The sequence below is a fragment of the Sceloporus undulatus genome, unplaced genomic scaffold (assembly GCF_019175285.1).
Source record: "Sceloporus undulatus isolate JIND9_A2432 ecotype Alabama unplaced genomic scaffold, SceUnd_v1.1 scaffold_13, whole genome shotgun sequence".
Lineage (NCBI taxonomy): Eukaryota > Metazoa > Chordata > Lepidosauria > Squamata > Phrynosomatidae > Sceloporus > Sceloporus undulatus.
This window is the reverse complement of record NW_024802935.1, coordinates 4,626,489-4,650,333: the sequence shown is the minus strand read 5'-3', so window position 1 is coordinate 4,650,333 and position 23,845 is coordinate 4,626,489. Positions and strand designations below refer to the sequence as shown.

Genomic DNA, 23,845 nt, shown 5'->3' with positions numbered 1-23,845 from the left:
TCTTGGACTACTGCCTTACTGCTGAATTACTGCAGTTTGATACTGCTTTAACTGTCATGGTGCCACCCTATGAAATCCTGGGATTTGTAGTTTGTTGTGGCACCAGAATTCTCTCACAGAGAAGGCTAAATATCTCACAAAATTACAAATCCCATAGCATTGAGCCATGGCAGTTAAAGCGGGGTTAAACTGCATTAATTCTGTGGTGTAGATGCAGAGTGCATCTACACTATAGAAATGATTTGACATCACTCCATCCTACAGAATACTGATATTTGTAGTTTTGTACAGCACCAGCACTCTTTGGCAGAAAAGGCAAAAAATCTTGTAAATTTACAAATCCCAGGATTCCATAGGATGGTCCTACATCACTTAAAGTGGTGTCAAACCATTATTCCTACAATATAGATGCACTTGTAGCCTCAGTCTGATAGCATTCCCATTCCCCTCTGCACCTTCAGCACAGGTGGAATTTAAAAGCCTTTACTTCTTTCTCTTAACCATGATTTATCATTTCCTTCAAACTGACAACAGTGATTAATGGTAACTATGGCTTGTCTCAAATACCAAGCTAAAACCAGAAAAGGAGCCCAATATACCACTATTGCAATGCCTTTATAAACATATAGGGTAAACCAAAAATGGTGTACTATACAATTCTCATTGCCATTCTTCAAAAGGGATATTCTTGAGCTGAAAAGAGAAGTCAAAATGACCAGGGAGTGGAGCAACGCTTCAATGAGAAAGGATTACAAACTTTGGAGCTTCTTTTTTAGAGAGGGAGAGGCTGAGTAAGGAGATGGCTCATAGTAGAGATATAGAGGGTTGTGCCCAGAAGAGTAGCTATGTGGGGAGTGAGGGCATTCCCCCTCAAATAAGGATTCTGCCCTGCCCCAAACATTTCTTGTATTGCACAGAGTGAAACATGGAAAATCACTCACATCTAGAACTCTTTATATCTGCTGTCTTATCATTCCCTTGGTAACTTCTGTGCCTTTTCTTTGGATGCCTGAACGATATTTCTAAATGCTCACCAGAACTTTTAAACTACTCCAATGCCAGAAACCTGAGGACCAAATCAAAATTTCATTTTTGAAGAGGCCAGATGTCAATTTGGGATGCCTTCATTTCTCCCCCATCCCCGCTTCTCCCCAGCTGTACATTGCATGGGGAGAGTGATGGTGGTGGTGATCAGTTTAGATCTTTTTAAAAAGAGCATCAGACAAATTCTATCAGTAGCTATTAGTAATGATGGCTAAATATTCCCTTCAGGTTAAAACTATCAGTGACTATTAGTCATGATGGCTAAATATTACCTCCAGCATCAGAGGCAGTTGCTAGGGAACACACCTCTGGATGCCAGTTGCTAGGGAACATGATCAGAAGGGTGCTATTGGACTCAGATCCTGCTTCTGGGCTTCCCATAGGCACCTGGTTGGTCACTGTGGGAAACAAGATCCTAGACTTACATAAGCCTTTAGTTTGATCCAGCAAGGCTCTTATGTTTCTCAAATTCATTTCATCTAAAACAAGGAACATCAATAAAGAAGCTCCCCCCCTCTGGCTTTGCTCATATATTTTTTAAAAGAGACATTATTCTAGCAACAGAATATCTGCCAGGGCCACCTGCAGAATCTTCTTTTTAGAAATGTTCGTGAAATAAAAAAAGAGCAGATGTCTATTTTTGGATGCATTAGATCTGAGCCTGGAAGCTTTCCTTTTAGAGTGAAATTCCCAGAATTCCCCAGACAGCATTGTCAGTTGCTATGCTACTTGGGTGACTCAGGATTGTTATAGTCTTTTTAAAAACCTAACATTTCCATGCTCTGCTTTAGATGAGATATAGGAGCCCAAGTGTTCTGGCCTATGAATGTTCACCAACCATGCCACGCATTGCATATGGTAAGGGATTGTGAAAGATTGGAGCCCAAGGCATAAGGAAGGCAAAAGATTCTTCCTGTCTTAGTATAGGTGGGTGAGCTAAATGATGCCACTGATGCATTCAAATCAGTTTAAACATACCTTTTAGGAAAACAAGCTTGATCATCCCACAGGTACAAGTATAGATTAAAAATATATATAATCTGCTCACAACAGCTGGTGTAATTTCCAGGTGTCTAGGGATGCTACTGCGTTTGCCGTGCTCCCTGTTAGGTACACAAGCAAGCAATCTGCAGAGACAGCCTGTGGTTTCTGCAGCTTTGTGTCCCACATGCCAGGATTAGAACAACAATTCCCTTCTGTCATCGCCCAACTGCTTGGCTCTCATCACATCCCTTGGGGATTGTTACACATGGCTTGTGTGCTTCACTGACACTGGGCTGTGCTATGTTTTATGAACAGAGGGTGGTACAACAGCACTGCTACAGTCATGCTGCTTTGCACTGCCTATCACCACCCCCACCCAGCCAACATAGATATCCATCGAGCATCTGTTGGGAAGAAGACTGGAACATTTCGCTTATTTGGACTTCACTTGCTTTTCCTCTTGATTTGGATCAGGATGCTCCCTCCTTTTAGACAAACTCGTTGCACGTATGTTTCTCGTTTATGAAACTCCTGTTGCTTACACATTATTGTTGTTGCTGTTATCATCAAACATTTATACCCTGTCTTTTCCCCAAAAGTTGGACTCAAGGCAGCTCCCAAATTATAATGCAATATAGTTAAAAACAAACAAAAGATCTACATTAAAATGGGATTAACCTGTCAACAACATTTAAAATATACAATTAAAAATGACAAAAAGCAGCTTAGAAGCCCATATAATTTAAAAAATATTTTAAAATGACTGGACAGTCCTGGCTGTCTCTAGATTTCTCCATATAAGCCTGCCTGGCCCTTTCTTTAAAAACCTTCTCAAAAGGTTGTTGCAATTCAAAAGTGTTTGCCTGCTAATGGAATGACAGCGAGGAGGGACCAGTCTAGTGTCCAGAGAAAGGAAGCCTAGAAGCAGCCATCACAAAGGCACTATCTCACTTCCCCACCAGCTGTAAAGGTGGTGGGGCCAACATAAACATTTCCGGAAGGTTCCAGAACCCAGACAGGCTCATATGGAGAAATCCTGAGACATCCTGAACTTAAGCTGTCCAATCATTCATAGGTCATAACCAGAACTGTGAACTGGTGAACTGAACCAGAAACAACCTAGCATCCAGTGGTGCTGTTGTGATAGGGGAGCGGTATGTTCTCTGTAACTTACAAAAAGCAGGAATTATTTTACTGTGTAAGCTGAAGTCCATCAATATCTGGAGGGCTAAAAATAGTCCACACACATGGAGAGGGGAGAGGTCATGATGATAACATAGTAAAGGCTCTGTTCACTGCCCATGTGTTTGCTAGACTCTTTCTACATTGGTACAAATATCCACATATGTGCTTTAAAAAAATCCTAACCGCAGGCAGGGTGTGTGCAAACAGTCTCAAGAATTAATCTATGATGCAGAAGCCTGTATAGCAGCCAGCATCACATTTAGAATACTCCGAGTGTAGGTGTTTCAATAAGTAATAGCTGAAAGCATCACATACTGAAAATCAGTCTAGTATTCTACTACTAAAAAATGGAGGGGACAGGAGATAGGCTAGAAGCAACAGTCTATAGGGATATTGTTAACATGTCTTATTTAGTCACTGCCTCTACTGTTTTATAAATATAATATCAAAGACAGACTGGCAACATGCCATAGTAATAAAGGATACTTACAAAACGCGAGGAGTTGTCATTTCTCAGGGTTTTGGCATTCCCAAAGGCTTCTAGGGCTGGATTAGCTTGGATGATTTGATCTTCCAAGGTTCCCTGACAATGACAAAGATTAACATATATTTGGATTATAATTTAGTACTTAAGCTCAACTCACTGAAGGGCTTGAGGCTTTTATGACAGCCAGCATGATATAGTGGTTTGAGTGCTAGAGTGCATCTACACTGTAAAAATAATACAGTTTGACACCACTTTAAGTGCTGTTGCTCCATTTTATGGAATCCTGGGTTTTGTAGTTTTGTAGCCTTCTCTACCAAAGAGTGTTGGTGCCTCACAAAACTACAAATTCTAGGAATCTGCAGGATGGAGCTATGGCAGTTAAAATGGTGTCAAGTTGATTATTTCTACAGTGTAGATGCACCACTGGGCTAGCACTCTGGGACACCAGGATTCAAAACCCCTCTTAACCATGGAAACCCACCAGGTGATCTTGAGCGAGTCTCACACTCTAAGCCCAAGAGGAAGGCAATGGTAGACCGCTTGTGAATAAATCCTGCCCACAAGACCCCATGGCAGGGTCCACCATAACTCAGAAATGATTTGAAGGCACACAACAGCAAAAGCAATTTGCAACACCAAAACAATGCAAGATACAAAGCTGCTATGAAAAATGCAAAACCCTCAAATATTCTGGTGGAGGGGGCAGAATGGGGCAGCACATTTGTGCCTTACGCTATATGCCTACAATGCACAGATGATGAAGTTCATAGCATGGAGATATACCTCTTTGGCTTTATCAAAAAAGAGAACTTTGAGGATAGGAAACTGCACTAAAAGGGTCACTGTACACCAAATGGCCTGATTAACCAAGGCTGGACTAATTAGCCGAATTGTGCCTACAGTGGTAGTGAGAAGGATCCTTGCCTTTCCTAGTGTGAATTTATTGATGTTAATTCCCTTCAAGTAATTTCTAATTTATGGCAGTCCTAAGGCATGGGGGTTCTTGGCAAGATTTGCTCACAGGGTTTTTTCTTTTGCCTTCCTCTGAGGCTGGGAAAGTGTGGCTTACCCATGGTTATCCAGTGGGTTTTGTCAGCGATCAAACTCTAGTCTCCAAAGTTGTAATCCAATGTTCAAATCACTATGCTGGCTTTCATACCACACTGGCTCTCTAAACGAAGGCAGCGATTCCTCCCACATGTAAAACACAAAGTGTTCCACCTGGCCAGGTTAATTTGTAGGGCTTTGGAATTTCCAAATGAATTGGCAAGGATTGTAGGTAGATCTCACATTCACCCTATGCAGATCTTTTATAAGTTTAAGGGGTGCACAACACAATAAATTGGCATTTATTAGTTGATGAAGCAGGCCTGTAGCAAATAATAATAATAATAATAATAATAATAATAATAATAATAATAATATGTTGTATTTATATACCGCTATTCCAAAGATCATAGCGGTGAACAGCAAGTAGGCTAATTAGCAAGTAAGCTAATTTGCCCCCAACAGTCTGGGTACTCATTTTAGCGACCTCGGAAGGATGCAAGCCTGAGTCAAGCTTGGGCCCTTTTGCTGGTCTTGAACTCGCAACCTTGTGGTTTCGAGTGAATGGCTGCAGTACAGGCATTTAACCACTGCGTCAAGTTTTCAGTTGTAGCAGTTTGTATAGCAGGCTTTGCAAGGGCAGTGCACACTGGAAGGATAGAAAAGAATATTTCCTTGTTAAAATGCCTGGGAAACTATTCGTTTGATAATTAGGATGGGGTGATTTTTTCCCCTCTTTGTCTGGGAAAGTGTTGGCACCCTCTAAGAAAAGGGGAAAAACATATTTAAAGTTTGCAAAATATAAGTCTGGTCTCAGGGAGGTGAGCATACTCCAGTCACAGTCCAGTCCAGGGAACATGTCCATTGAGATCAACATATTGTATTGTGGGGCCCCAGTGGACAGCAGCTGTAATGAAGAACTGCTTCAATTTGCTAAGAGGTATGAGCTAACTTTGCCTTGGTTCTTATATCTGCATAATATCTCATGTAATCAGTAAGCCAGGGGTTCCCAACCTGTTTGACTTGCAGAGCCCTTTTTAGAATCAATTTCTGTGGCAAAGCCCCTAAGAGACCTACCCTATGTCTTACATGTTAGTGGTGTTTACTTTTTGTTTCCTATTATTTAATTTAATTTAATTTTTATTTATTTCATCTTCCTAGTGTGGCCGCAGAGCACCTGGAAAGTGCATGTGGAACTGTAAGGACTCCATGAAGCACAGGTTGGGAACAGTAAACTATTGTTTGGGTGAAGCTGTGTCTACATTTATTTTGACAGATCCTCAAACCTAAGTTGGCTTGGAAACTAAGTGGATCATGGCCCTGGCATCATTATATTCCTTAACTGGCCAAATCTTGCCATGTATAACTCAGTGCTGGAGGAAGACAAGCACTCAGTTGCTGTGATGCCTGTGTGGCCTCTTTCCCAGGAAACCATGTGGAAGCTGTATGTGTTCTATGTTTGCATGGCTGTACGTGTTGCATTCCAAAAGAGTGCTTGTGCAGATGACAAGGAGATTCAAAACTCTTGCCTCTAAACATGGCTGGGGAATGGCAATCAATACAAGCAAAATTGGGGCTGATGGAGTAGTGCATTGCAAGGTTGTCTTCTGCACTGTATATGTGGCTCTACAGGCATAAACAGCTTATGATAAGAATGCGCTGGATGCCCCATGCTTAGATCATGAACTGTCTATGGATGCAGAAGTGTGTGATGGCTGGGGGCACATCCCACTTGATGTGAGCATACTGGCTTCCTGTGTGTGCAGCCAGCATATGGACATCTTCACCACTCCAGTTTCAGATTGATTGCCATTGGTGATGCTTCTCAAAATGCCACGGCTATGTCTGCTGTTTTAAGACCATTTTTGTAAATCTTGCATTTGTAATTCTTGCATCTTGCATTCTGGCCCAAGCAAGTACAGCAATCATAGGCCAGGTGTGGTCCATGGGCTACATGTGGCCTCCCAAGGCCCTTTTAAGCCCTTACTACTTTCAAAATTTAAATCTTTAAAAGCTAACCAGAAATTCCCCCAACTTCATCTCGGCAGGGCTTCTAGCATGTTTTAGGAAATGACCTTTTTTTCATTTGAGTGGTAAATATTAGTGCCACATCTAGCAAAGAAAACAGCAACATAACTGGTGTAATAAGAATTCAAAGACAAAGCAGTGTTAATTTGGATCAGAAAAGATTAAGATCTTGTAGAACATTTGAGACTAACTTAAAAAGCACATATAAATAAACAAAGCAAGACTTGCAACCAGAGCTAATCTATTACAGTACAGACAGAAGACAGAAAATGACAGAACCCAACTAGTGGTCACATACTGAGACCACTCAGACATATCACCAATGAAAACAGGGTATTCTGGATAATAATGCTACCCTCTCAAGGGCTGTTGGTAGCAGGCCTTTACTTGTGTGCAGAAGACAACCAGAAGAAGGGGACAGGTTGTGTAAAGGGCACAGACACTCAAGGATTTTGTTGGCAGAATGAAACTTTCTAGCATACTCCAGCTAAAATCAGCAGAACTTATACTTTCTCAGTTGGATGACACACATAAGGGGTGACACTCACTCTCTGTAAAAGTTGCATTAGAATTGGTCAAGAAAGCTAGAAATGCTCAGAATCATTCACATCTAATAGTTTCAGATACTCATTTAGCACACAATCCCTATGATTGTGAACTGGCTTTTGAATTGTGATAAAAATACATTTCAGCTTACATAGTGAATATGCAGATGAGAAAGGCTATGAACAGCATTCGTTCCATTTCAGAAAAATTGTGGAATACAAATGGAAGCACAGCAGGTCCATTTACTTACCCCAGTCTTGGTGGCTGGTTGCTATCAAAGAAACAATTTTACAAAAGAAAATTAAGCAAGGAAAGTCTAAAGACGTGACAAAGTTATCATTTGACCTCATTTATCTATACTTCCCTTTTTGTGATTTTTGCAAAGACCTTGCTTATTTGTTTGTTTCTAGTACATCACACCTTTATGTGTAACCAGACTACCTTTTCATAGATATTTCTCAAATCAATGTTTTTTTCTGCTGAGTCAAGAACTGATATTCATGCAAAGAATCATATGCAGATTTTCTTTTCAGCTGCAATAACACTTTCTGAATTCCCACTCCTCTTTCTTCTCCTTCCACATCCAAAACCCATAAATACTCATGTTAGAGCCTTTTACCCAAAGTGTGCCTCCAACTGACAACCAGCCTTGTCAATATTAAAACTATTAATCACTGACATGTTGCAAAATACCCAGGATCAAGAATCTAGAGCTCCATTGGTTGGTGTGTGAAGCCCTATTCTTATTCCACCAAATTCTATACCTGATGGAGCTGATCAGAATATCCAGATAGCTTGCTTGTACTTGTACTGTACTGAGTGGCAGCTGCTGGCCAAAGGAACTGGTAGGGCAAGTGGAGCCAACAGAAGGGATGCCAAAGTCAACAGTAGATGGTGCCAGACAAATCTGGCCTTTTCCCATTCCTCCTCTTCTGAAATGGCACTGCTGTACAGCTCCTTAACTATTCACTTGCTTGGGTTCAGTCAGCAACAGCAAGTACATTTCTATACTGCTTACCAATGTACTAAGCGGTTTACAAAGTGTAAGCTAATTGTCCCCAACAAGCTGGGTACTCGGCTTCCACACTCTCATAATTGATTCTGTGCTGAGGTGAAAGTGTGGCTTCAACCACTCTTTCTAGCAAAGGGGTAGAGCAATACAGGGCAAATGAGGTAGTACTATGTAAGGCCACCTCAACTCTTGTTAAACAACAGCTGTTCATGAGATCTCAGAATTGAAATCTCATTGGAACCCAAAACCTATGTAAATCTCCTGATGGTAGGCCTACAAATTGACCCCTGGACTTTTAAATTACGGTCTGATAGCTACATACATGCTTTAGAGTTACTATATTGGTAGCACTGCTGGTGCCTGCTCTCAGATAAAGACTTTGGGATGTCCCATATCACCTTGAAATGTGATGAGACTTTAGGACACCATCCCATAGAAAATGGGGGCACCTGGGATCCCTAGCAGGGCAAAAAGAAATCTGCTAGTACAGAAACTAGGAATCTGTTTTTATTGTGTTTTATATTGTATTGCTATGCTGTATTGGCACGTGTATGTAACCTGCCTTGATCACAGGAAAGGCGGGCTAGAAATAAATATTTTATTATTTATTTTATTTATTATACATACTTGCACCACTACAGCAGAACTAGTTACAACATTGGTCTAATGCTAGGGAATATTTATGCAACATACAGTGTAACAGCCATTTTCTATCCCCCAGGAACTGTTTTCTTGGAAGGCAGACTTGGGAGCATTTGCCATATTCTCAATAGATTCTGCAAAATACAGTTTTTAGAATTCTCCCAACATTTTCTGGATTAAAGCCAGTATAAACATAGCTCTGTCCTGACGCCCAATCTTAACTCTTACATCAGTGGTGGAGGACTTGGGTTATTTCCAGACACACCTATGCCATCTTTCCCTCCTTAGTGAGCTGTTATTGATGTTTTCTGCTGAGGTGGAAATATTGATGAGTACTGAGATGCTGACCTTATGGATATACTGACTATTAAAATTCATAAGGCAAGAGGAAAGATGACAGGGGGTAATTTTGAAACTGTTAACCTTTCATATTACACAACAATAGTACTATGATCCTATTTTACACTGCCTTGGCTGCATCCTATGGGAAACATGGGATATGTAGTTTGATAAGCCACTGCAGTGCTCTAGCTAAGAATTCTAAATACTTTTCCTTAAACTGCAAATCCCAGGATTCTATAAGATGATATCATGGCAATTAAAGTGGAATCATTGAGTTATAACTGTATAAAATGAAAGTGTCTTATATGGTATCCCTTGATGATATTTGTTTCAGACATAAACTTCAGCCGTGGCGCTCCATCAGAGCATAGGTTGTTTGGGACCAGCATATTGTAAAACAATTTTGGATTCTATAGCTAAATTTAACTGGACTAACTTTGTAAGTGTATTTGTATTTACTAATAATGGCACCTGATTTATGATATGAAAAATCAATACAAAAAGTTTTTTTTAAAAAAAAAGAAAGAAAGAAAAGGTAGGAGAAATAGGAAGAAAACCTGAGAAGAATACTAATAAAAATCATATCATTTTGATCTCTCATAAAATTCCTATGTGAGACAGGACAATTGCATCTTCGAAACCTTGTCCAGAAGCATTTGTAGAAGGCTGAGTGTTACAAGTCATAGATGAAGGTGCTATAGAAATTACAATAATCTAACAAGATGAAAAACAACGCTAATGGATGCTTTGTCAGTCTAGATGGTATGTTGATGAACAACCACCAGACTCACTAGGGAAACACTCATGATCTCTGCATTGCTAGAATCACCTTGAAGTCTTACAGCTTCACCTTATGGTCTCATTTATGCAATTAACTATCATGCTAACTGGTGCTTAGAGTGGCTTAGAGACAGAACGTCTTCTACCTGTGGAGTACTAACTATTATTTACATAGAGATAAGAAAACAGCAATTTGAATACTTACATTCTTTTTTCCAGGTTCACCAAGTGCTGCTACTGTGGCAAAGTACTGAATGACACGTTTCGTGTTCACAGTTTTGCCAGCACCAGATTCTCCACTATAAAGAGAAGGAAAATCATATTATTCATCCCAGGATTTTCACTGCACTCAGGTCCATTTATAGGGCATTATCTTTTAACTGATGCTACCTAACTATAGCTCCTTAGAAAGAAGTCCTTCTTTAAGTGTTTTAGAGAAAACAGGACAGATCTGTAAAATATGCAGATTGATCACTAGTGATTGGTTGCAAGAGTTGTATAAAAACTCCAGGTCCAGAGGCAATATGCTAGTGATTAAGAGCTGCTGGCTGGCAACAGGAGGAGAGGGATGTTGCTCGCATGCTCTACCTGTTGGATTTTCCCAAAGCCATCTGGTTGGACACTGCAGGAAATAAGATGATCAACTAGAAAGGCCTCTGGTCTGGTCAAGCACAGCTCACCGAAGGTATCAGTTCAGAAAAGTTACTTGTTTTGACTACACTTCCCAGAATCCCCCAGCCAGCATGGCCACCAGTCATGGTGGCTGCCAGATTCTGGGACAGGTAGCCTAAACAATCTAGAAGGGTTCATGAATAAAATTCCATCTGTCTTAATGACAGTGCTGAAATAGTTAAGAAATAAGTGTTGAAGAATGTGTAAAACTAAATCAAGTGGGGTTTTTCCCATGAGCATTTGGTGAGGATTCAGGAGAGAGCCTTCTCTGGAACTGCTCCCAGGTTATGGAGCTTTCATGGGAAGCCCAGCTGGCTCCATCCCTGTCCTCTTTACACAGACCAAGGAAAACATTTTTATTTAAGGAGGCATTTGGTGACTGTAGGTAGAGCCTTTAATGGGGAAGGGAAGTAGTGGTTTTTATTTCATCATGTTTTAAATGCCTTTCAATGTTTTTTAAATTAGTTGTTTTAATTGTATTTTAAATTTTATATTAAGAGGGTTTTTTTAAATTATATTGCATTTTTAAGGTATTATGCACTGCCTTAGGTCTTACCCTGGAAGAAAGGCGGGGTAGAAATTAGATAAATAACAAAATACTTTGAGTGTCACATATTCTATTGAACATATTAGAAACGACTTGGAAATGTGCACTTGGCTGCATCTGCACTGTATAAATAAACCAGTTTGACACCTCTTCAATTGCCATGGCTCAGTACTATGGAATTCTGGGATCTGTAGTTTTGGGAAGCATTTAGCCTTCTCTGTCAGAGGATTCTGGTGCCATAACAAATTATAAATCCCAGAATTCCATAGCATTGAGCCATGGCAGTTGAAGTGGTGTCAAACTGGATTGTTTCTGCAGTGTAGATGCAGCCTTTATGAAGTATGTGACAAGCAGTGTGGTATAGTGGTTAAAGCAATGGAATTGGGAGAGTCAAGTTCCACCTGTGAAACTTAAACAAATCCTTAGCAAGTCCTGACTGATCCAGGAAATCCACTGAGCAACCTTGGGTCAATCACTTTCTTTCCACCCATCCTACTTCACAGGGTTGTTGTAGGAATAAAGTGAGAAGGAATAAAACTATGTGAAGTGCCTGAAGCTCACTGAAGGAAAGGAAGGATATAAATCTGATAAATCAGTAGAAATGAAATAAGTCTGAAGAGATCCACTTACGTAATCAGCATGGACTGGTTCTCCCGATCTGTGAGGGAGAAGGGGGGGAAAGAACCCTTAAGAATGCTTGCTGCATATGCTTCATGGATTATTACTGGAACAGAAATCTCTTATGTGAATAGAAATGAAACATAACAGAAATCCTTATAAATCCTTAGCAAGAAGAATGTCTCATTTACTATAGTATTAAATGTATTGGTCAAATGCCTGCAAACCCAACTCACACTGGGCCTTTTCAAAAGATTTAGCTCCTGCTTCTTGCTGTGTGGGTGACTGCAAGACTCCATCCCAAACAGATGAAAAATGATTTAACCAGATCCATTTCTAGATAGAAATTCTGAAAGCGATACCTGTTTTTGAAATTCATGGAGCTCTTCAAAGGAAGCAGGAATGAACAGAGCAAAGAGAAGCAAATGGAGAAGGGATTTTGACAGGTTAGGGGTAATTAGCATATCAAAGACTCTGTGACATGGAAAACACAGTCAAGGAAAGACATTCAGATTAGAGGATTTCTAATCCTGTTATGTTAGATGTTTCTCTTTCACCTGTTCTCTTATACTACATGGTGGATATATAGCAGAACTTCAGCTTTTGCATTTAAATTGAAAGATTTGGTTCTTTCAGAGCAAATTTCAGGAGCTGAGGGCTCCCTTTTAGGCTAAATCCACCATTAAGTTAGCAGTGGCAACAGATTTCTTTTCCCCTCCCCTCCACACCACCCAAGAACTATCTCTTTGGGGTTTCTCATGGGTTATTCAAATTCGTTTTTAGTGCAATGAAGCGAATAATCTCACTCATGCATTCCGGAGTTGTTGTTCACACTATGGAAGTGCAGCTATGTGCATCTCTGCGAGTTCAGCTGCTCACACATAGCGTTTGAATTGATGATATGGATGTATTCGAAGCATGTTCAAGGCATGTACAGTTTTATTCTGGTTTATCCCAGGTCTATTCACATTGGTTATTCACACAGCCAACAATGCAAATCTTTTAGAAAATCTTGGAAAAATACCCGAGATCAATGCTCCCAAGCAAAGTTGGGTTTTTGACACTCACCCTCCAAAAATACCTAAATCAGATGCATTCAAAATGCATGTGAACAACAAAGATTCAACCCAGATTCTATCTGGATTATTTTCACCCTCTGAATAACCCCTCAGACCTGGTTTAAGACATGCATGGGAAAGGAGGCACTACAGTAGGGTAGTGCAGTAGCCCCACTCTTGGTTAAACTAGAGTCCCTTGTTTTGCCAGCAGAAATCCACCATTAAATAATGCCCTTGGTTTCCTTTGGGATAAACTCTTGTCAGTTAACGGATCAGCCTTCAATGTTGAGCTAGCAGCTGCAGTTGTCCACTTTTTAGAAGAACGCTGGAGTTAAAGAAGGGAACTTTGTGAAATTGAAATAGGAAAGCACATGATTCATTTGAAAAATGCAGTAGGTCAGAGTCAGAGGTCTTGATCCCTTGTACTGCCATTCTATACAAAATCAACAAATAATACACACAGCAGATAGGAAAATAAATTCTTACTCAGTTTAAGGGATCAAGACAAACAAAGCTGGAAAAGGTAAAGACAAATGCCTTTTTTTGTGCCTCTGTAAGCTCACACCTTCCCAAGCAGAGGCTTATATAATTGCAGAGATAAAGGGAACAAACTATATTGCTATGCCAGGCATCATGGTAGATTTTGCTTTGCTTAAAAAGAAAAACAAATAAGAAAACCATACATTAACAATCAAGAAAGCTCAGCTAGATCCCACAAAATACACAAGGCATGTCTTTGCATCATTAATCAACACATTACTTTTTTACTTTTTATTCATAAATTGCAGTCTGTCCCTTGCACTATATACAGCTTAATTTTTAAAATAAATTAAAGGGTTTCAAGAATCCTTGGTAATATTGAAGAATAGCTAAGATTATGTAAATGTTGGCAGATGCCAGGCATGCATCACCACTGCCCTCTGATGGAGGAAATCTGATGTGCTGAAATTGGCAATGTGCTCTAGCTCTGGCTAAAGGTAGCATTGCACATGCTATATCATTGCTCTACTGCATGTGGGAGATTTGAATTGGTGACACATTATCTCTGAAATTTGGGTGGAATACAACTGAAGTCAGTTACACAGATGTTAGTGATAAACTTATATGTGCATAACTTAATCTCTTTTAATGAAAAGGTTAAAAAAGCTCTGCTGGCATTTAAAATAAATGTTCCTGCTACATGGATCCAGTTTCAAAAAAAAAAGAAAAAGAAAAAAGATTTTGGGTTCCATTTCAACCAAAGGCTGAATCCAGATGGGTGTGTGTGAGAGAGAGAGGACTAATAGCGTATACAGGAAGCCAGCATAGTGTAGTTGTTTGAGAGTTGGACTAGGGTTCAAATCTCCAATTAGCCATGGAAACTCACTGGGTGATTTTGAGCAAGTCATAGTCTCTTAGCCTTAGAGGCAGGCAATGGCAAACTTCCTTTGAATAAATCTTGCAAAAAACACAAAAACCCTATGGTAAAGTTGGCGTAAGTCAGAGTTGACACAAAGGCACCGAACACATACATATACAGTGTGGTCAAAGGAAACCCAAAGCTACTTGCTCTGTATGTAGATGCATAAAACTGTCTCTAGTTATTGAAGCCAATGGAACAGCCTTCCCCAGCTGTGTTGTCAGGGGATTATGGGAGTTGTTGTCCAATATTTTTGGTGAACATTGATTTGGGAAAGACTGCAGTAAGAAAACTATTGTTGATAGGGGGTACGTGAACAATTTAGATCCTGAGACACCACGGATTGGATTATGGTATTTTAATTTTGGGGTTTGCACAGAGGAGGATTTATGGAATGAAAAATTGCACTCAAATTCCTTTAATAGCCAAAGGCAAAAATGCTGTGCACATCTTTGCTTACGGAAATAGTTGACAAGATAGCCCAATCTTCTCTTCTGAATTAGCCAAAAGCAGACCTTTTTCTACTCTAGATATGGATGATATAGGGCTGTTTTGTATGTGTATACTTCTGTACAAGGGAGCATAAGGGAGTAGACTTCATTTTTGAGGGGAGAGACACAGAGAAGTTATCAGAGGATGCTGGGATGGGTTTCTCTGGAGAAATCATGTTACAGTGACCTTCACTGTTTGAAAAGTTAGGCAGTGCCTCCAACTGAATTCAACCAATTTGTTAACAAATTTAAATATTTAAAAACTCATCCACATCCAATGATTGCTTCAAAAGGAAGCTAAACCCCAGTTTGTGTTGTGCCTGTAGAACTCACATCATTCAGAGATGTGAGGATTGCTCAATGATAGTTCTGTGTCTGATAAACGCTGACCATTACTAAAAATCATCTCCGCTGTTCTCCTTCTCTTTCTCCTTGGAGATCAATTATATTTTCACAACAGCCAGCAATTCCGTGCACTTTATCCCAAATGTAAGTGCTGCTAAAATTCATAGTTCTGACTGTGTTCAGTAGACTATTGGCTCTTTACAGAGCACTTAAATGTTTGTTTTTTTCTGGTAGATTCGTTTCTCAGTATGTGGGCAATTCTACTCCTTTTTCTCAGAAACCAAGATTCCATTGCTTAAAATAAGATGCATGCGAATACACAACATTACTTACTGCGCAGCATGTCATGGTATGCGTTATCTGCAATGGAGAAGATGTGAGGAGGAGCCTCTGAACGCCTTTTGCCCTTGTAAGCAGCAACAACTTCTGACTTATAGACAGGAAGCCATTTATAAGGGTTTATTGTCACACAGAAGAGACCCGAGTAAGTCTAGAAGGGAAACAAAATGAACACAAAGAACCTTAATAAATGATGAAACAAAAGCTTGAAAACTTCTTTTTTTAAAAAAAGGGATTAGTTGCAGTAATAATTCCACAACCTCCCATCCCGACCACTGTAGATATAAATTTTGCAAAGTAACTGTTGTTTTTGTAAAGTAACAAAGCAGGTACTTTAAAGTTGCATTCAAAAAACATCTAAATCCTATAGGTTTTGACCTATGCTACAAACACTGAATTTCATGGGAAAACAGAAATATCATCTGGCTACAGCAACATTTACTCTGGATATTTCTCTTAATGCACATTCAGTTCCAAAATATCCCCTCCAACAATAAAATTTTACATACAGCAAGCATACAGCCTGGGTAAACATGGAGTACAGCTTCTCTTACGGTCAAGGCTAGGTACACTCTGTCCCAGCCTTCTTGAACCTGGAGTGCTCCAGTTGTGCAGGACTAGAGAATTATGGAAATTGTAGTCAAGTATACATAAAAGGTCCCAGACTGCACAAGAAAATCTATGTACGCTATAAATATACAGATTCTTCATTGAAGTGATCCAAACTTTTGCACTAAAAATGATTTTTTAAAAAAATACTTCCCCCAAGTTTGCCAACTAGGAGGAAGACAGGTATAAAAGAAACTCTATCTTCCAGAAGGGACAAGTCCTGGATCCTCATTAGATCCAAACACTAGAAGTTCCCCTCCCCTATTGTATAATCTCTTTAGTATACCCATATTAAAATATGTTTTCAGTACATCTCCTTAAATGTTAACATACTGTATTAATTTTGCTTGGTTCCTCTTTTTTTCTTAATAGGCAAAACACTTTCTGGGAAAAACCATGGTGTAGTGGCTTGAGTGTTGGACTAGAACTCCATGAGCCCAGGATTCAAATCCCTACCCAGCCATGGAAACCCACTGGGTGACCTTGGGCAAATCACACTGCTTCAGCCTCAGATGAAGGCAATAGACACACTCCCACTCAATAAATCTTATCAAGAACACCTTATGATAGGGTCCCTATAGCTTAGAATTCTTTTGAAAGCACATAATAACAACAAAACATATTCTAAAAACATGCCAAGTGGAAAATATGTCTAATGAATGTGGAGCATTTCCAAATTGGCAACTGATCTAGAATATGCTTTTGGATTTAGATATTTTTCTTGCAACCCAAGCTGTACATTTTAACATTAAAAAAATGGGAGGGGGATGATTCCTACATAGATCATCCAGTTTGTATAGCGCCTGTTCAAATTATGGAGCACAGAGGCCTCATTGAGATGGGTCAGCATAGCCATGTCTTCAATCATATCAAACTTCGGAGGGTTCATCTGTTGAGCATCATCTTCCTTCACAGTCACTGTCTAAAAGAAAAATGGAGAGCATTGAGATGGCAGCCTTTCCACCCAACTATTATTCCTAAGTGATTGTCTCAAATATACTGTAAGCTAAGGTATCTTTTCAGGACTGGATTGCCAACAAAAGAAAATGGAAATGAAACAGTTTTCAACACCCTTAAATAAAAATTTTCTTGAGATAACTATCAATCCAAAGGAAACTGTTACTTAAACTATTAAAATTATTGCCACCTACTGTTGTCAGCAGTACCATGGGTTCAGACCCCAGTGAGAACAGTGGCTATCTTAAAAGAAAAAAGGTGATATGGTGAAACATAAGGAACAGGTGTGATAAGCAAAATACCATCCATTTTCTCCAGTGTAGGTCAACAAAGGGTTGGCTTGAAGCTGTTAAGCATTAAATAAACAAGGCAGAAAATGTTTAAGAAAACCTTTCTCAGACTGGTGCTCATTGAATGTTAGACTGGTTGGAGATATATCTGGTGGGATTATCTTTTTTTAAAATAATCATCACAGAGATATTATTCACAATGATTTATGAGGTTGCTATGAATAATTATTAAAATTCTACTAATTATTGCTTTCTATATATGTCTGCCTGTGTGTTTTAACATTTTTAAAGACATATTTTGTGTGCTTTTGCTGTAAAACAGAGTGGGTAAAGTGTGGCCCTTGGATCACAAGGCTGTTTTTGTGTCTTTCAATTGCTCTAGACTTCCTAAACTGTCTCTTTTCTGCCACACTACACAGTTATAGCACTACAAATCTACTTTAGCTGTCACTGCTGCCTCCTGGGGGTTGTAGGTGAGTCACACGTGAAAGCTCTCGGGCTGAGAATTTCTAAGTACTCTCCTTAAATTGCAAGCTGTAATTGTAAAAAAAAAAAAAAAATCACTGTAAAAGTGCTGTAATTGTATATAGTACAGAAGGGCCCCTAGAAGACCTTTTCAGTAAGTTGCCACTCTTCTGCCCACAGTGTTTAGAATTTTTTACCCATTTTTCAAAAGTAAATTTTTGGCCACTTTGCCTCTTCCCTTTCAGCATTTTTGGCCCTGGGTATGGTCCTAGGGGAAAGAAACTAGCCTCTGGACCTGCTACATTTGCCCATCTAGTTATCCAGGTGCTTCAACTCTTACACATAGGTGATGTAAAAACATGTTGAAAGCCTTGTTCACTTATTTCATCCCATCCAATGCAAACTGGCTTTTGGAATTGGCTGTGGCTGCCAGGAGGACTTGAGCCCAGCCAAAGTAATAAGAGGCCACCTTTGTGAACTGAGTCCCCCATGTGAGTCACCTGTATACAGTAATTCCAGCTGTCATGAAAAGATGATGGAAGGGGGCTGGAAATTCCACCTGTTTCACAGATTTAAGGAGGCTCCTGATACACCTAAACCAGAGAGTGAGCAATTGGGTAGGGAGTGGTGGCCAGTGTTTGCCACTTGGCCTCCATGGCCCACACCAATGCATTATGGTGAATCTTTTGGGGGTGTTTTGATTGTGTGTTCCTGCATGATAGGGGGTTGCACTGTATGGCCCTTGGAGTCTCTTCCAACTCTATGATCCTATGATCTGAAGTGGCAACAAGCCACTTCCAATTGCCATTTTTCACTGGGTTTCACCCAAAGGAAAGGCCTTGTGGGGAAACATAAGTTCCACGAGTGAGCGGAGGAAGAAAAATCGCTACATCTTCTAGCAGTTTTTCCCCATTTTGTGCTATTGAGAGGGGGTGAAAATTGCTCAAAGTCAGATTCCTCCCCACCAAAATTTGTGGATTCACAGGTTTTTGGGGAGCATATACAATCCATGGCCCTCATTTTCCCTACCCCTGACTACAAACTCCAGTTAATACAATTGCCATCTCTGTATGATCCCTCTCAGGCTGAGAGTCAGGTAGCCACACTTGTTTCTGCAGCAACTGTATGAGGCCTTTGGAAAACTAGATTTGCCCAGAGCTGAGGAACCTGAGACCTTACAGAGGTTGTTGGACTCCAACACACACCAGTCCAGACTGACTGTCGGCAAGAGGGGCAATAGGAGCAATACCTCATCAATATCTGGAGGGCCACAGCTTGCTCATATCTGGTTTAGCTCTATGCCATAGATCGAAAAAATGGTATGGCTATGTAGAAAATAAATAAACATGGAGCTGGAGCAATCTCCACTGCTGTACATAAACCTTTGGTCAGTTTTCAAAAGAGGCTTGCCTGTTCAGTTGTACCAGTGGGATCACTTATGATGAAAACAGCACTGAAATCTCAAACTATATGTGTAGTTCTCTTTTCTGTGGGCCTGTCCCTTCCCTGAATTGCGACTTCTTTCTTTTTAAGTGATTCTAGCCTTGGTTTGTGTGCAGCAAAACCTGTTTTTCTACCCGCATTATGTCTGATAGGTTTTGCTCTTGTGACTAATCTAACAGGGTGGAGATTCCTTACCCTCCCATCTGTAGTCTCAACGGTGACTTTGCCACCACCACTTTCTTTTATCTCGCCTTCAACATAAGCTACTTTATCATCTGGAATCCAGCATTTCTTCTTCCCTAGAAAATAAAATGACTCCTCCATTGTAATGCAAACACATTCAGCACTTAACAAATAACAGCTAAATTACTATAATGATCATTTCACTTAATTTCCTATAAGAAGACTATTTTTCTAACTTCTCAAAGCACTTAATAGGCCTAGTAATGTCAACAAAAACCCAGCAAGGTAAGACAGTATCATCACACTGAGATCTTGGGAAAATTACTACTTTTTGACTCCCAAGTTATTATTACTTTTATTTTTGTTGTGGTCCAAAAAAGTAACTTTTCCAAGATTTGTCATATCCTCCAGCAGGGAGGGGGGGTGGAGTTCAGGGAGAGGATGAGGAGGGATCACAATAGGGGCAGCAGTCTGCAGTCACGCAAAAGAAAATCAATGTGATGATGGCTGCAATAAAATCGGTACATTGACATTTAAACTTTTTGAATTGATTGCAGCAAGAAAAGGGGTGGTGTGATAAAGCCCTTAGTTTATAGCCACTGAATTAAACTGAGCATGAAGTGGGAAAGTGGGAGAAGGAGAGAGAAATCATGATATTTTAACGGCAGCTGAAAAAGTGGGGGGGAAATCAGGACTATCCCTGCCAAACTGGGAGAGTTGCATGGGGTAAGCTAGACCTGGTTTACAAAATAGATGGATACTGAAGCACAAAGATGAGTTCTCCTAAGATACGGAGTAAATTAACAGCTCATGTGGATTTTTTAATCAGGCATGTTTCAGCTTATAGCTCATAGCTCCTGACCACACAGCTATACTACCATAGGTCTTTTCAGACGGAGGAGAAACGACTTGAGACTGCTTGACCCAACAACAGTTCAGTGACCAAGGGTGCATCTACACTGTATAAATAATGCAGTTTGACACCACTTTAACTTTTATGGCTCCATCCTACACAATCCTGGGATTTATAGTTTTGTGAGGCACCAGTACTCTTTGGCAGAGAAGGCTAGAGATCTTGTAAAACTACAAACACCAGGATTCCATAGGATGGAACTACAGCACTTAGTGGATGCACCTTATGTCTGCAAATGGATCGACTACTACAATTCTATTCAGTGTGTATCTAGTTGTCCTCATACAAAATCTGTTACCTTGTGGCAAATCCATTAATTTGACAGGATTTTGTTAGCACACGGAATACTCAGAGGTGATTTTACCAGTATCTCCCTCATAATTAATTATTTTCCCCAGTAATTAAGAGATAACTGAATTACATTACAGTTTTGAAATGATGGATACTTTTATTTTTCCCAGTGTTAGCTTTTATAGCTATTTGTATGTTTACAGGGTGTGTGGGCTCACTGTGCAAGTGTGTTTTGTAGCACGGGGCAGGGGCCAGCGTGTAGTGTTTTATTTTTTAAAAATGTCTCTTTTAGTTACTTTTGTATACTAAAAAAAGTTTTTAAAAGTATAGCTATAAGAGTATAACTGTAACTATAACCATTGAGGTGGGGTGGGGGGACCCAGAACTGCAATTATAATGCTTTCCAAGTTCTGAACAAAATGGATGTGCATTTCGCGGACCAAACAAGATACGTAGAGCTTGAGTTGTTTTTAAGTTTGCATTTTTACTCTTGTAAAAGTTTGCTTTTTAAAAATGCACAAGTCACTTACAGAGCATTTTATTTCTAAAATGCATCCATGCAAGGAGCCAAATAACCTCATACTAAAAATTCAGATTCAGAGATGTCAGAACACATCATCCCCATAAGCCCATGGAGCAGATTTTAACACTGGATGCCCTTTACGGTTTTTTGATCTCACTGTACAGGAAAGACATAGTTGAATACATAAGTCACATGAATCACAAATGACCCTGATTTCCTTTCTAGTCCAATTAAATGTTTGTGAACGCGTTCCAAATGATGTTGATTTGAGGTGGTTCTTAGCGTTTAGAGAAACTCCACCACGTTCCTGTGTATTCTTCCTTTTGCTGTCTAGAGGCATGTGCCGAGATGAGATGGTCATACTTGACCCATGTGCAAAAAAATTATCTTTTCCAGATCTTTTCCAGATCTTCCAAGAGCCACACTGGATCCTGGAGGGCTTGCAGGCAGGGGGGCTTCAGGGTCCGGTGCTGCCATGCCGGATCCTGGAGTGCTTGGGGGACTGCAGTGGTTTCACTGAGCAAGTGGAGGGCAAAGCAATCCCCCCACACATACCAGGTGACACCAACCATAGGGATGCCACTGGCTGTTTATCTTTGGACTCTAAGTGGAGATGTGATTATGAGGACTGGTATAATTAGAACCTCCACTTCAAAATCCATTATTATAGCACTGTACTGTTACAAAAGAATGTCTGTCTCAATCTACATATATACCAGATCCACCAATTCATATCTAACAGTTCAGATTAAATGGTAAATCAAGATATTACCATCAAAGGCCACAGTCTGCAACACCATAATCTCCTTATCACTTTTTCGGAGGAAGGGTGCCGCTTCCCCGAATTCCGACATGTCCATCATCTTGGCAGGTAAGCTGAAGTGTATACTCCCAAAAGAGAAATGAAGCACACTAGCCTGCAACAACAAAATGATGAAGTATATAACTGTTAAAAGGTAGAAGATATAACATACTTCAACAAAACATCTGTTACCAGGGTAGATTTAACATTAATATTGTGTAAATACATTTACCCCAGAGAATCTACACATCTTTGGACTTGGGACTGATCAGAAAAAGAATGACAAGCGATCCAAGTAGTATAGCTGTCTGCATTGGAGAAAGAACACTATCCATTGTTGAGATCAAAAATAAAGCAGTACTGCAACCATTTTGCAGCTAATCAGTTTTGCTCAAAATCAAATTAAAAGTAAACAACATGCTTCAAAATAGGAGAGAAAAAACAGAACTGGGAAATTGGAATGAAAATAATAATTTTCTCTACAATTGTTTGACCTGTGGTTGGACTAACCAGTCCTCTTTGAATAAAGAAGCTGGGTGTTGTCAAAATGCTAGAAGCTGCATACAGAAGCTGTATGCCAAAATTAAAAGAGCCATTTGGAGCCTTAAAGACCAGCACACAGTACATTAACAGTGACTCCTAAGCATGTTTATTCACATTCTTTACTTCATTCATTGGAACTTATTCCCAGTTGAGTGTGCCTAAGCAGCATTAAGCAGAACATGTGACAGTATTCATCTCAGGATTTAAAATTTTTGTACACTTGTAAGAGGAAACCGGTGTGTTTTTTCCTTTTAAAACAACTTCTCAGCTGCCGTAAATCAAAGAGGGTTTTCCTATATTCCAGAATTGATGAAGAAAAGATGGAAATTCCCTTGGGGAATTTAGGGAAAGAAAGCTCTCTCTTTCTCACTGAACGCAAGATCCATTTATATAGACAAAACAGTCTGTAATGATGCTATAGCCTGTTTTGCTCATGGACTGGCAGAGACCAGCAACATTTAAAACTTCATCGCATTTTATTTTTTAATATTTGTCCTTGAAGTCCTGAAATATCCCTTTCACTCTGCCTGAAATGACAACCGTCTTTAAATGAGCAATAAGATGAAAGAAACAAAACTGTAATTTGTTTGACATATGGCATTCATGACTGTAAACTATTGAAATGTAAGAAACTCAAAGAGAATTCTGGATTCAGAATCTCCCTTTGGATCCAGAATCTGATGCTGTGATGTATTTTCATCTCCGGTTCAAGCAAATACTAATTTGGCATTTGAAACATTTAAATTGGCACTTGATTTTGTCAGTCAGTACTATCAGCATTTTCGGTGCCCCAAAGGTTATTTTTCTGCAGAAATACTTGGAGCAAAATATTCTTTTGGTTTAATTTGGGGACCTTTTCTTCCTACCATTTTCCCATGTGCATGAATGCCTTTTTAAAAGCTTTTGTCATTCCTCCTTAATTTCGGACGAAGGCTTAGACAGTGCATGATATTACAAGACGACAGCCTCGTTAAAACTAGAGGGCAGGAAGGTCACATAACCCTTGTGTGATGCAGGTCTCATTAACTTTCAGCCACATCGATAGCAATTGACCCAAACTTCCAGTTCCGTATTATTGGAGCTAAGAAAATGCAACACAACTCCTTTCTTCTATCAGTAATGTCTCAGAGACTGACAATTTGGGCCTAGTTAACATTACTCAGGTGCAAGGTCCACCATATTTAATTGGGTTTACTCCCAGGAAATCTTGCAGAGGAATGGAGCCAGACTGACTTTAGTCCATTCAATCCTGAAATCATC

The 23,845-nt window shown here is 39.8% G+C and overlaps 1 protein-coding gene across 2 annotated transcripts in view; it reads right to left on the bottom strand.

Moving 5' to 3' along the window:
• Window positions 1–22,145, bottom strand: part of LOC121917248 (myosin heavy chain, cardiac muscle isoform-like) — a 115,973-nt gene extending 93,828 nt beyond the window's left edge. Inside the window, exons 1-8 of one of the 2 annotated variants that reach the window (XM_042443015.1) lie at window positions 22,013–22,145; window positions 19,526–19,629; window positions 16,954–17,097; window positions 15,561–15,717; window positions 11,947–11,974; window positions 10,303–10,396; window positions 7,572–7,592; window positions 3,704–3,796 (exon numbers count right to left, since the gene is read on the bottom strand). In XM_042443015.1, coding sequence (XP_042298949.1) covers window positions 3,704–3,796; window positions 7,572–7,592; window positions 10,303–10,396; window positions 11,947–11,974; window positions 15,561–15,717; window positions 16,954–17,097; window positions 19,526–19,629; window positions 22,013–22,103 — 732 coding nt within the window. In that variant the 5' untranslated portion in view covers window positions 22,104–22,145. The remainder of the gene's footprint in view (window positions 1–3,703; window positions 3,797–7,571; window positions 7,593–10,302; window positions 10,397–11,946; window positions 11,975–15,560; window positions 15,718–16,953; window positions 17,098–19,525; window positions 19,630–22,012) is intronic. The other variant, XM_042443016.1, reaches the window with a different exon arrangement.
• Window positions 22,146–23,845: the final 1,700 nt, after the last annotated feature.